The sequence below is a fragment of the Thamnophis elegans genome, chromosome 3, assembly GCF_009769535.1.
Source record: "Thamnophis elegans isolate rThaEle1 chromosome 3, rThaEle1.pri, whole genome shotgun sequence".
Lineage (NCBI taxonomy): Eukaryota > Metazoa > Chordata > Lepidosauria > Squamata > Colubridae > Thamnophis > Thamnophis elegans.
Window position 1 is genome coordinate 46,578,956 of NC_045543.1, and position 13,485 is coordinate 46,592,440.

The 13,485-nt window shown below is 39.5% G+C and overlaps 1 protein-coding gene across 1 annotated transcript in view; it reads left to right on the forward strand.

Moving 5' to 3' along the window:
- The first annotated feature begins 423 nt into the window (after nucleotides 1-423).
- FRMPD1 (FERM and PDZ domain containing 1) overlaps nucleotides 424-13,485 on the forward strand; it is a 32,017-nt gene continuing 18,955 nt past the window's right edge. The window contains exons 1-5 of the mRNA XM_032213803.1: nucleotides 424-509; nucleotides 3,557-3,714; nucleotides 4,350-4,452; nucleotides 5,840-5,885; nucleotides 11,257-11,364. Of these exons, the coding sequence (XP_032069694.1) occupies nucleotides 424-509; nucleotides 3,557-3,714; nucleotides 4,350-4,452; nucleotides 5,840-5,885; nucleotides 11,257-11,364 (501 nt within the window). The remainder of the gene's footprint in view (nucleotides 510-3,556; nucleotides 3,715-4,349; nucleotides 4,453-5,839; nucleotides 5,886-11,256; nucleotides 11,365-13,485) is intronic.

The following is a 13,485-nucleotide window of genomic DNA, read 5'->3' on the forward strand; positions in this document are numbered from 1 at the left end:
TAAACTAATTACAAAGATTCATACAGTGTAAGAGATCTGATTTGTGTTTAGGAAAAGACACATTGATGAAATTAATAGAAAAATTAAATAAATTAATAGAAATTTCATATATATATAAGAAAAACATACATATTTAGTCTGCAAAGTTATCCGAGAATGTTAATTCCAGAGGACTTTTTTCTATATGACTCTGTTATTACACTGTTATGTCTAATAAATTATTATATGTTTCTTAATAGTATTTTGGGTATGCTTTTCTAAATAATTTAAACATAAGTATTTGAAGAGACTCTAATCCAGCCATATAAATTGGAGGGCTCCTAGGAGAAGGAGGAGGAGAATATTTGCTGGGAGTTGGTTGAATAGCTCAATAAATGTAGTAAATAAATACATAAAATGTGGTTTTTTTTCTGCCATAGGTAAATGGAAGATCTAGAAACACACAAAGCACGCAGGATAGAGCAGATGGTAGCAAAATGGCTGCGTCGATCACGAGATAATTCAGCCAGGTATCTATTTTAATGTAATATCATTAGATGGAACAGTAGAGTGTTTTCATTGTGTGTGAGATGCTGCTCGGTAGCTTCTTAGTTTTGGTTAAGTTTGATCTTGTCACCCAAAGCTCAGCTGTTTGCAGTGAGGAAGGCTTATGTGGCTTAGGTTGATCCTTCTCCTCTCTCTTAGGTCAAGTAAAATACCATAGCAAACTTTTGGACTATTCTATGTACTCTGGCCATGATTACTCCTGAAGGTCCAAAGACTGCAAAAGTCTAAGAATGCAACTGTTGTAGCATATCAATATGCTCTCAGTGCCATCCCAAGTGCAAAATATGACATTTTGGCATTCATTTTTAGTTCCAGATCAAAGTCTTGGCCCTAGCTACGAATGTAGGGTGGGATGCCAGTATTGAAATAATTAAAGCCAAAAGAGGAAAATAAAGCAGAAATGAAAGTTATTTGTAGCATTGTTTCACAGCAGCCTGCAAAAGAAAAAAACATATACAAATTTAAGCTGGAGGGGAGGAGGAAATTTAAAGTTAGGATGATTGGCACCCTTGCTAGCCAACTATTATGGTAGATTTATTAGGCAATGCTTGAGCTAACATCAGAGAGCAAGAGTTCCTGACCCCCATTTTGCAGCAACCTTGGGGTTTTTTTTTAAAAAAAAAATTTTCTGGCACCAAGAACCAACAAGAGCAGGGCAATGAAGTAATTGCATCACAAGAGTAGACAAGGTGGAAATTGAACCACATTTCCCACTTTTTTTTAAAGCTTAGCCTGTCCACTTGTGGAGGCTTAACATACCTCTTTGATTTGACTTCCCACTGAATGTTGGTGGGAAACTTCACTATTATCACAGAGGGCAATCTTGGGAGGAAAGAAGGCAAGGAACTGCAAAAAAAAAAAAAAAAAAAAGCTTGAAAGGCCACTGGTAGCTTATTCTGGCTGTTGGGGGGGGGGATTCTCTTTTTTTTTTTTTTACAAAGGTCTATTTGAAGGTAGTGTGAAAATTGCCAGATTCTCCCATCAAGATTTGCTTCTCAGACCAAATTTCTATTCAGAATGTAGTCATGAGTCTCTGGGTATCATTCTTTTCTTTCTTAGCTTCTCCAGATGTTGGAGGTTGCAAAGTTGGGTTTTGGAAAAACAAAACGACCCTATTGCCACTCTGGTGGCTTTTGTTAATATCTGTGAGCTCTCCACCATGACTTGAAAATGGTCTCAGGGTCATACTGTTCAGCAAGGGTGGGAAAGTTAAGTAGCAGGATGATATTCTCTCTGCAGAATAACTCAGACATATATCATATATCACACATTTCACAACTTACTCACGCATGACAACACACATTAAAAGGAACGGGACTTTGTTGCATCTTGACTTTGGGCACTCCTGTAGCCCAAAATAGGCTAGAACACTTTTTCTCACATCTCACCCATTTTTTTAGTCTATTTAATGTGGAACAAAAGTTTAGCACAGAAAAAAAAAGCTTGGATTTAGGCTTACCACCTCTGGCTACATGTGAGAACAGATTATCATCCTGTGATTTGGAATGAACCTCCTGTAATGATTTTTTTTGCCAGATGTGCATTGCAGGGAATGGCTTTAGGTTGCTGTAATCAGTAGGCAAGCTGTGCTAGAGGGAAATTGATGCAGCATTATTCATCTTTTTTTTTTTAATGAAAAATCTTCAGTAATTTCCAAGGAACCCGAGACCAACTTTCTCAAGATTAGAGATATCACTTCATCATGCTTGCTGAAACACAAAATACACAAATGTCATTCTAAACTTCGAACATCTTGGCACTCAGAAAGTACCATTGAGTGTATCATTGAAAATCATTGACAAATATGTCCCTCTTTGTTGCACTGCAGAACAAATCTGTGAAAAAATAAATACCTTAATTATGCCTTAATATTTATAATGTTGTCAATTTTCTGATGGCCAATATGGACTTTGCTTTTTTTGTGTGACTTTGGAAATCTTGTGGCTTTTCTGTGATAGATACCGTGAAGGCAGCAATGTTTCTATCCTGGTCTAGGGGATGCACCAGAGGTCGGTTGCTCCCAGTTCAGCCTGGATCGGGCGAACCGGTAGTGGTGGCGGCGCAAGGCTCTGCCCACCCACCTGGACCTACAGAAGCATCATGCACATGCATGAGCGAACCGATAGGAAAAAAAATGGAAACCCACCACTGGGATGCACGCCCACTAATTGGAATTTACGAGACACTATCTATCACTGTAAATGCTATCTTAAACTTGATTTATTTCTGTATAGCATTTACTGTAATTCCTTTTTGATGGAGACAGATGAAGCTCAAATTTTTACAGAGTTGTTCCAAACTGTAGAATTGTTATCTTCAAAGCAAGTCAACTTTTCAGCACTGGTAACATAACATCAGGCCTTTTCATGTTCACTTCATGTCCACATGGATTTTCCACTTGGTTAGGAACTCCATTGTGTAACTATTCCACTCACATCAAGTGACCTTATGCAGAAAAAGCTGTCCATGTGCAGCCTCTTTGCTGAATATATGGATATCCGGCTAAACTGGCCTTCACGCTTAAATGTGCATGCTAACATTTATTTATTCATTAGATTCATAGGGTTGCCCAATTCACCTAGCCATTCTTGCTGCCTTACAATTTGCAGCAACATGAAAACAATGAAATAGAAATGGGATGCAGTAATATATAATATAACATTCAGAACAGAGAAAAAGAAAACAGAATAACAACAGAGTAATGGAAAAACAGAAATGACAATAAGAAAAGGATTAACTGAGGCCAACACATATTTTAGACAAGATCTCTCTGTGTATATGTCTTATGGAACAAAGATTGAGCATCAGTATTACTTTTGAGCTTTATGGGTATCTTTTCTGGATCTGCCCAGTACTATTTAAAATATTTATTAGACTGTTACTGTGTGTTTTCCTCAGTAGGTATACACTGTTGTAAAAATATCTCAAAAGCAAATGCTGAGGTTTCAGGACATGGGAAGAACTGGATATCTTCTTTTTAAACTGGCTTTTTTCTACCCTAAATTTGCAGAGGGAGAGCATCAGTGAGTGATAGATCATCCGATGGCAGTAGGCAACCTCCAAGTCATGTCAAACTCACAGTGGATGTTCAAAAAGACGTGCTGCATGGACATTATGGCATTGAAGTTTCTCGTAATTTTCGCCTTTTGATCACATCAGTTGCTGCAGGTAGAAAACAGGCTTCCCTTCTCATATTTTCCTGATGTTGAAAATTATCTGGAGAAATACAAAGCTGTGGTTTTAAAAAGAAAGATGTCTTAAGAACATGCTGATCTCTGACATTGTCTTGATCCCAAGCTAAATATACATAGTCAGATAGAGAAAACTGGCTGAGTCCAGGCTCTGGGATTTTTGAAAGAATAGGGATCAGGCACAATGCTTTCTCATCTGTTCCTTTCGGCTTGCCAGAGGGAAGCTGGTAGTCAGATCTTGCTGGGATGTCAATCTAAGCAGATGCCAGTGTTGCCAGCCCTCAAAAGCCTCGCGTCAGTCAGGAGTGGCCAACAAAACAGCCTTTGGAACAACAGAATGTAGTGGCAGGTTATGTTGAGAAGGAGATTGTCCTTCCTGCCATTACTTCTGCTAGAAAGGGCAGTGTGGGCTTGCTGAATGGTGCACATTAAGAACCTTTCAATAATTTGGATTCAAATTTTCAAATTGTAGGCAAGCAATGCCAGGTCATCTTACATGGCTTCTTTACATACGCATGCATACGAGCACACATTTGTTTGTTTGTTTGTTTTGGGGTGATGTTGTAAACAGAAAATACCAAGTACCTCCCTGACAAGGCTGATGTTTTGCAGGCAGCACTGCTGATGGGAAGCTTCTGCCAGGGGATCGCATCCTTGCAATAAACGACGACGCAACAGAAGACCTTACTGGTGAACAAGCAGCTGCTCTTTTAAGGTGCAGTATGGGAGTCTGCTGCTTCAGGGCAAAGGGGGACGGCTAAACATCACTCCAGTAGCTGACTTTCACGCCATGTTAGCTTGTGAGAGCTTCTCTTTTTCTCCTCTCCTCAGCTGAGCTCTTCAGAAAACCATACCCTATTTTGAAGCTGTTATGGTATTATGCCATACTCAAAAGCATTTGGGATATTTTGGTACAGGTAGTCCTCAACGTAGGACCATAATTGAGCCCAAAATTTCTGTTGTTACATGAGACATTCGTTAAATGAGTTTTGCCCCACTTTACAACCTTTCTTGCCACAGTTGTTAAGTGAATCACTGCAGTTGATTAGTTAGTATTCCGCTTGTTAAGTGAATCTGGCTTCCCCATTAACTTTGCTTGTCAGAAGGTCGCAAAAGGTTATCAAATGACCATGGGACACAGTGACCATCATAAGTAGGAACCAGCTGCCAAGTATCTGAAGTCTGGTCCCGTGATCATGGGGATGTTTCAAAGTTCGTAACTCTGAAAAATGGTTGTAAGTCACTTTCTTCAGTGCTGCTGTAACTTTGAACGGTCACTACATGAAATAGTGTAAGTTGAGGGCAGTGATGGCTAATCTTTTTGCCATTGTGTGCCAAAAGCGGGGGGAGAACAGGGGGGTCATGCTCGTGTGTGCTCACACCCATAATTCTATGCATCCTCCCCCCCATGCATGCATGCGCGACATCCCCCCCCCGTGCTTTCCTCGCTTCTGACAGGTAATGGTACAATGGACCTGTACGTCCTCCCCCACCCCCGGTGCTTTCCTCGCTTCTGGCAGGTAATGGTACAGTGAAGCCTCCTGAAGCTTTCAGAGGGTGAAAAATGGCCCAACGCGCTGTTGTTTTTCGCCCTCCGGAGGCTTCAGGAAAACCTCCGGAGGGCTAAAAATAGCAGAGAATGAAGGCCGAAATCAACTTGCCAACACACACATGTGCACTGGAGCTGACAGGGCAACGCCTTGTGTCCCCTAAGAAATGACTCCCTGTGCCACCTGTGGCACGCCTGCCATAGGTTCATCATTACGAGTATGTGGCAATAACATCAAGAGACAGAAGGGAGAGCTGCAGACAGCCTGCTAAAGGTGTTTCAGCCCACCAAAGGAGGGAGGACATGGGAAATTTTTCAGAAGAGAACCTCCCTGGTTTTCTGGAGAGCAAAAGGAAAGGAGAGGAGAAATACTTTTTAGTCTTGCAAAAAATATGTTAATATAATCTTACAACAAAGATACAGCTCGTATTGGCATTCATGCCGAAGTCTTCAAATAAAGCCATTTAGCAGGAAAGGGTTGGGGTGTTCTCCTTGTTCCCCATCCAGTGTATTCACACTTCTGTTGTTTTATTTTATTATATTGTCTTAACAGGGAATCGCAAGGCACTCTCCAGTTTACAGTTCTCCGATGCACCTCGGTAAATTGCCCTCATGTACCACTGGTGTTTGAGTTACTCCTTGGAGGGTAAGGTTTGGCCTCCTGATGGGTATGCCAATGAGAATCACAAATACGAAGTTCCAGGAGGTAATCTTAGAGATACAAAGGGTGGGAAATATGCCCAGATAAGGGAGTTGATGTATTAAAGGGCAGGGGTGTCAAACTCGCATCATCATGATGGCATCACATGATGTATTGGGACTTTCCCCCCTTTGCTAAAATGGGTGGTATGAGCGTGGTCAGCACATGATGCATCCGGCCTGTGGCCCGGGAGTTTGATAGCCCTATATTAGGGAATCCTTGGGCAAGGAGGTAAAGGGTTTAAAGCAGTGGGTTTCAACCTTCCTAATGCCGCAACCCTTTAATACAGTTCCTCGTGTTGTGGTGACCCCCATAAAATTATTTTATGTTTTCCATATTTTTCAAAAATATATGTTTTCCGATGGTCTTAGGCGACCCCTGTGAAAGGGTCATTCGACCCCCAAAGGGGTCCCGACCCACAGGTTGAGAACCACTGGTTTAAAGTGATGTTGACATCACTGGACCTTTGTCACCTAGTCTACATCAGCAAACAGAGTGTTGGATGTGGGCTCAAGCTATATATTACATTCAAATGTGTAGAGCATGATATTGTCAAATTGTTTAGATGGAAGAAAATTGATTTTTGGAGAGTAGACACAAATTTAAAAAGTAAAAAAAAAAAATAGTACCTGGCCTAGGGCATACTTATCCATGAGCTTTCGATGCATTATAGACCCACTCAAATCACTCACAAAGTATGTTTGAAGTAAAATAAAGCTTCAAAATGACAAATTTAAGCTCAATTCCCAATGACTTCATGTCAATGTTGTTTACATAGGCGATGGATGGATGGACAGAGGACAGACAGACAGATAGATGGATGGATGATAGAAACAAATATAAATAGATATAAAGTAAGAAAAAGAAAGCAAAAAAAGCAAAAAGTGTAGGAAAGGGAGAAAAGGAAAGCTAAAGAAAAATATAAAAGAAAGAAAAAAGGGTCTTTTCTTTATGGCAGATATAAGTACAATTATATTTTAATATATCTCTCTTTTTAAAATTACATCATAATACTCTTTTTTCTATAATCTATCCTGTGTAATCATTAAAGCCATAAATCACAAGTTCATTTTTTTTTCATTTCTATACAAAAAAATGATAAGAGATTTCCAGTCACAACTTTCTAGGAAGTATTCTCAGTTTCTCTGTCTAACCTATAGCTTTTGGATTTCCTTGCAGCCCCTAATATAAATACTAATCAGCTCTGATTCTGCGTCCCTTTTTGAGATCACCCAAGATCAGTTAGGTAATTTTACCAATCTGGGTAAAGCCTACTGTATCAAAAACTTAAAGCTAAATCCAGTTCAGTTTCTTGTAACAATGCAATGTTGGTAGTATATATTTGATTACATTGCAATCAATTTCTTTGTATACATCTGATGAATTTTTATTCTTTCCAGCTATTGCTCAATGCTGCTGCCCTGTGCATAGCTACTGGCTCCATTGATCTCAGTGGATTACAAAAGAACATACTTACACTGCACTGCACTGTAATCACACTACATCTACAAATTCTGAAAATATCATTTTTGCTCCCACAACAAAACTCCCCCCCCTTGATGGTCTACCTGTGAAATTGACTCTGCTTAGCTTTCTAGCTCAAACAAGACTGGCTACGTATTGCCTCTCACAAGTCAAAATATATGTATTTATGTATGCATTTAAATCCATCCAGGAAACATTGTTGATGGGGAAGGAAAATATGAATTTGTAGTAGGTAAATATAAGTGGAAAGACCAACCTCAGTCCATCCCAACACCTTCTTCCAGAAGCAACTTTCCCTTATATAAACATGCCTTTAAACTAACATTTATAGGCATTTGTATTCTATAATTTGAGGGCTCCTGTATAATGCTGGAGTCCCCATTCAAACAACCAATGATTTGAGTGCTGTCATACAGACATACAAAGTCGCTCTCTTATAGAAAGTTTAAACAATCCATCTTGCCCAGGATTGTTCCCCAAGGATAGGCAACTGCACCTTATTTACTGCCATCAGTTCATGTTGAGATCCCATCACTAAAAAACTCTATGTGTTGGGTCAGCAAAGAATTGAAAATTAAGAAGCAAAATAAGTACACTAAGAACGCACTTTTTTGAGGGTTTAAAAAAATAATAATCCAGACATCCTAATATGGAAGGGAGGTGCAGGGAATTGTGCTGCTGCCTTTTTCAGTAGTGCCATCTCATCAACACCCTGCCCTTTTGGTCTTTGATAAGGAAAACAAGTGTTGGCCTGACTGTAGAAGTCTTGCTTGGCCCTGGTCCATCCCAGCAGTCACAATTCTCCAGGGCTTCCAACCTGCCACTCTAGATTCTTTGGAGCTGAAGAAGTTTCAGATAGAACTTGAGAGCTTTCAGTATGCAAAATGCCATGAAACAATGCACTAAATCTTGGCTTTGTGTGCAGATGCATCTGTGGGTAATAAAATAGAAATCTATTCTGAAATTATTGGGAAACTAACATCATCAGGGTGCCCAGCATTTCACAGAGAATAACACTGCCTTGAGACTTTTTGTGAGATATTAGGTGAGATAGCAGAAATCAAAATGGTGAAAATTAGGAAGCATTAACCAAGTTGGCAAAGTTGCAGGGGAATCAAGACTTAGTTACAGGCTCAGTTATAATGAACTAGCCAATAACCCAGCGTTGCCCAGGTATTTATTTATAGGGTGAAAATGTCCAGACCAAACGTAATTTCTAACGTTGGATTTTCCCCCTTACAGAGGGAGCCCCATTGTGGAATACTGTGTACTGTACGCTGCACAGTAGAAGCCATTTTAGGGCAGTACAGTAGAAGTCATTTTAAGGGACAACAGACTGTATCTATAGAACACACACACCAAGGTATTTTAGGGGTGTCTTACTCCCACAGTATTTCTTTCCAGAGAATAAGTCATCTGTGTACCAAGTTTGGTTGAAATTGCTCAAGCAATTTCCAGCAATTTATGCTGGAACACACACACACACACACACACACACACACACAGCCTTTTTTATATATATAAAGAAGATTAGGAAGGACATTAGTGCCAAACTCTTCACTGAAAACATGCACTTTGAGAAGACATTTTTAGCACATGCAAAGATAGCTGGTCAATATAACTGTGGGTAATAAAATATAAATACATTCTGAAATTGTTGGTAAACTAAAAGTCATAAAATAAAACCTGTTTTCTGTTCACTTTGGTGGGTTGTTTGGTGTTGATAAAAGTTCTGAACTTTTGGGGGCATGTGTGAAACCAACTGCTTGGAACTAGACCTCCTCCTTCTCTGTACATTTGAACCATTTTGCATTTATTTCTTAGACCTGCTAATTCAGAGATTGCATAGTTCTGGAATGTTCTTTTTCTTTCCTGATTTTTTAAATATATTTAATTGTAATAAAAAAAATACCACCAGTCCTAACTCAGGAAATACATGCATTAAGGGGTGATAGAAATTGAGAAGACATTGAGAATTGGCATCACAATATGTTCATCAATATTTGTAGTGGGATGCAGCAAAAGTTCAATTTCCAGATAATCCTATCAAAGCAGGTTTGTTTAAGGGTGCTGAAAACCACTGCAATAAAGAGACATGAAAGAGAGTGATAAATGCACAGTGTTGACAGTAATCAGAGTTCTCTCCCACCCCCCCTAACTAAGACAATGCAAGAATTCAGGGTCTGGTGATGAGTTGAATAGTGGAAGATGATGTACATCTGCACTCAGCACATAGTTACAAAAAATAGATTACGTTGGCTTCACTTAACATACAGTAAAAGGTTGTCTACCACAAGGCAGTGTTGATGGCCACTAAATAACTGTCACTGTGATAGCAATTAGTCATGACAATTAAGAGATTCCACCTTTAGAAGCAAGATCCTTCCACATCCCACTTGTTATAAACAGGCCTTCCAACTCCTTCTACCTTCCAGATGTTTTATGTCACCCTAACCCAGGGGGGCCAAACTCGTGGCTTCACATTGCCATCACATGTTTCACAACATTTTTCCCTTCGCGGAGTTGGGGTGGGCGTGGTCTACGTGTAACACATCTGGCCCATGGGCCGCCAGTTTGACACCCTTTCCCTAACCCATCCCGTTCATTCATTTCAAGCTGGGATTGTTGAGAATTACAAGGGGTGCTCCAAGTTGAGAAGAGTTGTTGCAAAGGCTGAATGTGAGCTGTGTTTTGTTCGACTGTTGTTATAATGAAACTCATTCGTTCTGAAGATAAGGTTAGGAGTTGTGATTCTAAGCATCTAAAAATCATCTATTAAGAAAGGCTGCTCCAAGAATTCAGGTTGTACTTTTAGCATTGCAATCCATGTTGGTTGGGCTAATGGGTATTGTAACTTAGAAGGCAACAAATTAAGGAAGATGGTTGTGAAAAAACTTGTCCCTCTTTTTCATGCTCCATTTGGGAACTTCAGAAGAAAAGGGCTAACTGCTCTAAAAAAATGTGCAAGGAGATTGGGCCAGTGTTGATGCCAACATTAACATTTTTGGAGGACTTGAAATCCACTTTTCTTAACTATGCTGCCTATTTTAGGGCTCATGCTCTACTTTTCACATGTTTACCCCGAGAAAAGAGCATGAAACCTTGCTGTTAGTTCTTGGTGGTTATGGTTTGTTGAGAAAGAAGGGTGGTTCAGAAATGTGATAGATAGATAGATAGATAGATAGATAGATAGATAGATAGATAGATAGATAGGGAGGGAGGGAGGGAGAGAGAGAGAGAGAGAGAGAGAGAGAGAGAGAGAGATATGATAGATAATATAATATAAAATAAAATAAAAATAAAATAATAATAATAAAATGAAATGAAATATTCTAGGAGTTGGCACAGCATGATGATCTAGAGATAAAGACTCTCACCTCCCACTTGGAAGGTTGAGAGGCCAATCGTAGGCAGTGGCAGATGTTTCTCTATCAGGGCACAAAGAGAAAATATTTGCTGCGAACTTTGCATAGGTGTCAGGAAGGGCATCTGGCTGGTAAACGCTCAGCTCCATTCAGTCACCCTGACCCTACCCTGAAGCAAGGGATTACGTATTGTCACAAGAAAAAAAAAATCCAGGAGTTTCAAAAAGGAGGAAATGTTGTGAAGATTCCAAATTACCCACCTTTTGTACTTGATGGTCCCTTGCTCTGATCCAGCAAGCTTCTGGTCTTACTCTTTTTGTGATTCTGTGTCAATTCCTGTTGTGAGAAGGCATTAAGTGCTCTCAGAATTTGTTACCATGTTGTATAATAGTTTGCCAATCCAGTGCTTTTGTTTTTCAGGGTGGCCCTAAATCATCTTTTCTTACAGCGGAAAAAAGAGCCAGGCTAAAAACAAATCCTGTTAAAGTCCGTTTTGCGGAAGAGGTTGTTGTGAATGGACATAATCAGGTTTGTGTGAATGCTATCATTGCCAAGCCATATGGAATAGTTGGCTTTAAAATTTTGACAGGTAGACCAAATTACATATTAAGCTAACTGCACTGACTGAGAGTGAGCATGAAATGAAGACAACTTGGCCTTTTCACAACTGTTATTCCCTCCAACTTAAATATATTTGCACTTTGTCAGATGGATCCATGGGCTCAAGGTCATTTGAACCAACTAGGATGCCAATGAAAAATAAACAAAAATCTTTCTCTCCTTGTTAGAAGGAAAAAGCTTGTTAAAAGTGTATGTTTCAACCTGATTCAGTAAGCACGCTGAAATCAAATTGTCCTTAGTATTCTTGGAAAAAGAAAATGGAATGGAATAATAATGCTAACAGGAGCATCTACAGTGGGACGGGAGAAATGGTATCAAAATGGTAGCCATGATCATGAATTAAAGCTCAAGGGTTTGTTTGTTATCTACATGCACGATTCTATTGAGCAATCACAGAAGCCACCTTAAATTTTTGTAACAGCATTTTTCTGATATTTGTATTTTCTGTGTGTGGACATATTATTACATAGTACACTATTTCTCCTGCTGGGGCATTAATAAACAATGTAATTGCAAAATTGTTAATCTAAAAAGTAGGGATCCCCTGCATTTCTCCGAGTTTTGGTAAACTATGGTTTCCATAACCTCTCATTATTGGCTAAGCTGACTGCTGTTGCTGGGAATTCAGAAATAGTTGAGAGGCTCAAGTTACCCATTTCTGCATGGGGTATTAACAGAACCCTATTTTTTCCCCTGTTCCTTTTCTGTTTACAAACTTGTGAACACTTTGCTACAGGTTACACCTGGCAGAGATAAATAAATCCTTCCATTTTGCTTTCACTCAGTTTCCCTTTTTTGAATTAAGTTGACCTCAGTTTGAAGTTTTCACAAATATTCTTCTCCATTTTTGCATGCATCTTCTGGTAATATGCATGGACATGTTTCTAGCACACAGGTTTTATCTGCCGTTTTCTTGAATGCAGTCCATTTTAATATATCCTGTCCTCTTGAGACAATGCACTTTTCTTCAAAATATTTAATATGCGTATTTTTAATGTGAAAGCTGTGTGGAAAAGGTTCCAATATTGCGTGAATACGGCTGCAGTTCCAATCGCGTTTCCTGGAAAATGTTAAATCAGTAGTTTTGCATTATGATGCAAACCAGACCTATTGTTCTCCCATTTCTAATCACATTGCTCGCCGTCTAGCCTTTTTTCTTCAGCTCAGTCAAGGATTATGAGCTCATGGATATACAACAGGAAGCATTGTTTTACATATAGGGATCTCCCTAAGTCCATCTGCTCTTATCCATGCAGGAAGATAGATAGCCTTCCCAGATATTTTACAGTATTTTTCCAAATGGCACAGCAACCTTTGCAGGAGGGCCCATCACAGTAGTAATTTTAAATGGAATATTACAGCTGAAGTCAGATTTTTTTGGAAAAATCCCAGAAGTGCTTTCACAGTGTTGGGCTGAAGGCATCAATTGTTGATGAGACGAAATGCTTTTAAACCTTACTTTTCCAAGGTAAGGCTTGTATATCACCCTGTGGCAATCCTCTGCATGGGTCATTTGAGGAATCTGGCTATGTAAATGATGATCTCCCCTCAGTTCTGCTATGCTGCCTCATCATGGGAAGCGGGGGAGGAGGTGATCCTGAGAGGAATGATTAAAGAATAATGGGAGAATATGCCACAAGTATAGATATATATATATATAACCCCAGCAGGCTGAGCAAGCTTGAAGGTCATCACAGCTAAAGCAAGCAGGCACCTACATTGGCCAACAGCAACACAGAAAGATGTTGAAAGTGGATGTCAGCATTAATTCATAGTGCGTGGGAGAAGACAACGATGAATCACTTCCATATTTTGCTGAGAAAACCCCATGGATAGACACAGTAAAGTGATTGATTATATAGTACAGATAGTCCTTGATTTACAACCACAATTAAACCACAATTTCTATTGTTAAATGAATTTTGTCCCATTTCACGGTTGTTAAGTGAATCTGGCTTCCCCATTGACTTTGCTTGTCAGAAGGTTGCAAAAGGTGATCGCGTGACTGCAACCATCATAAATATGAGT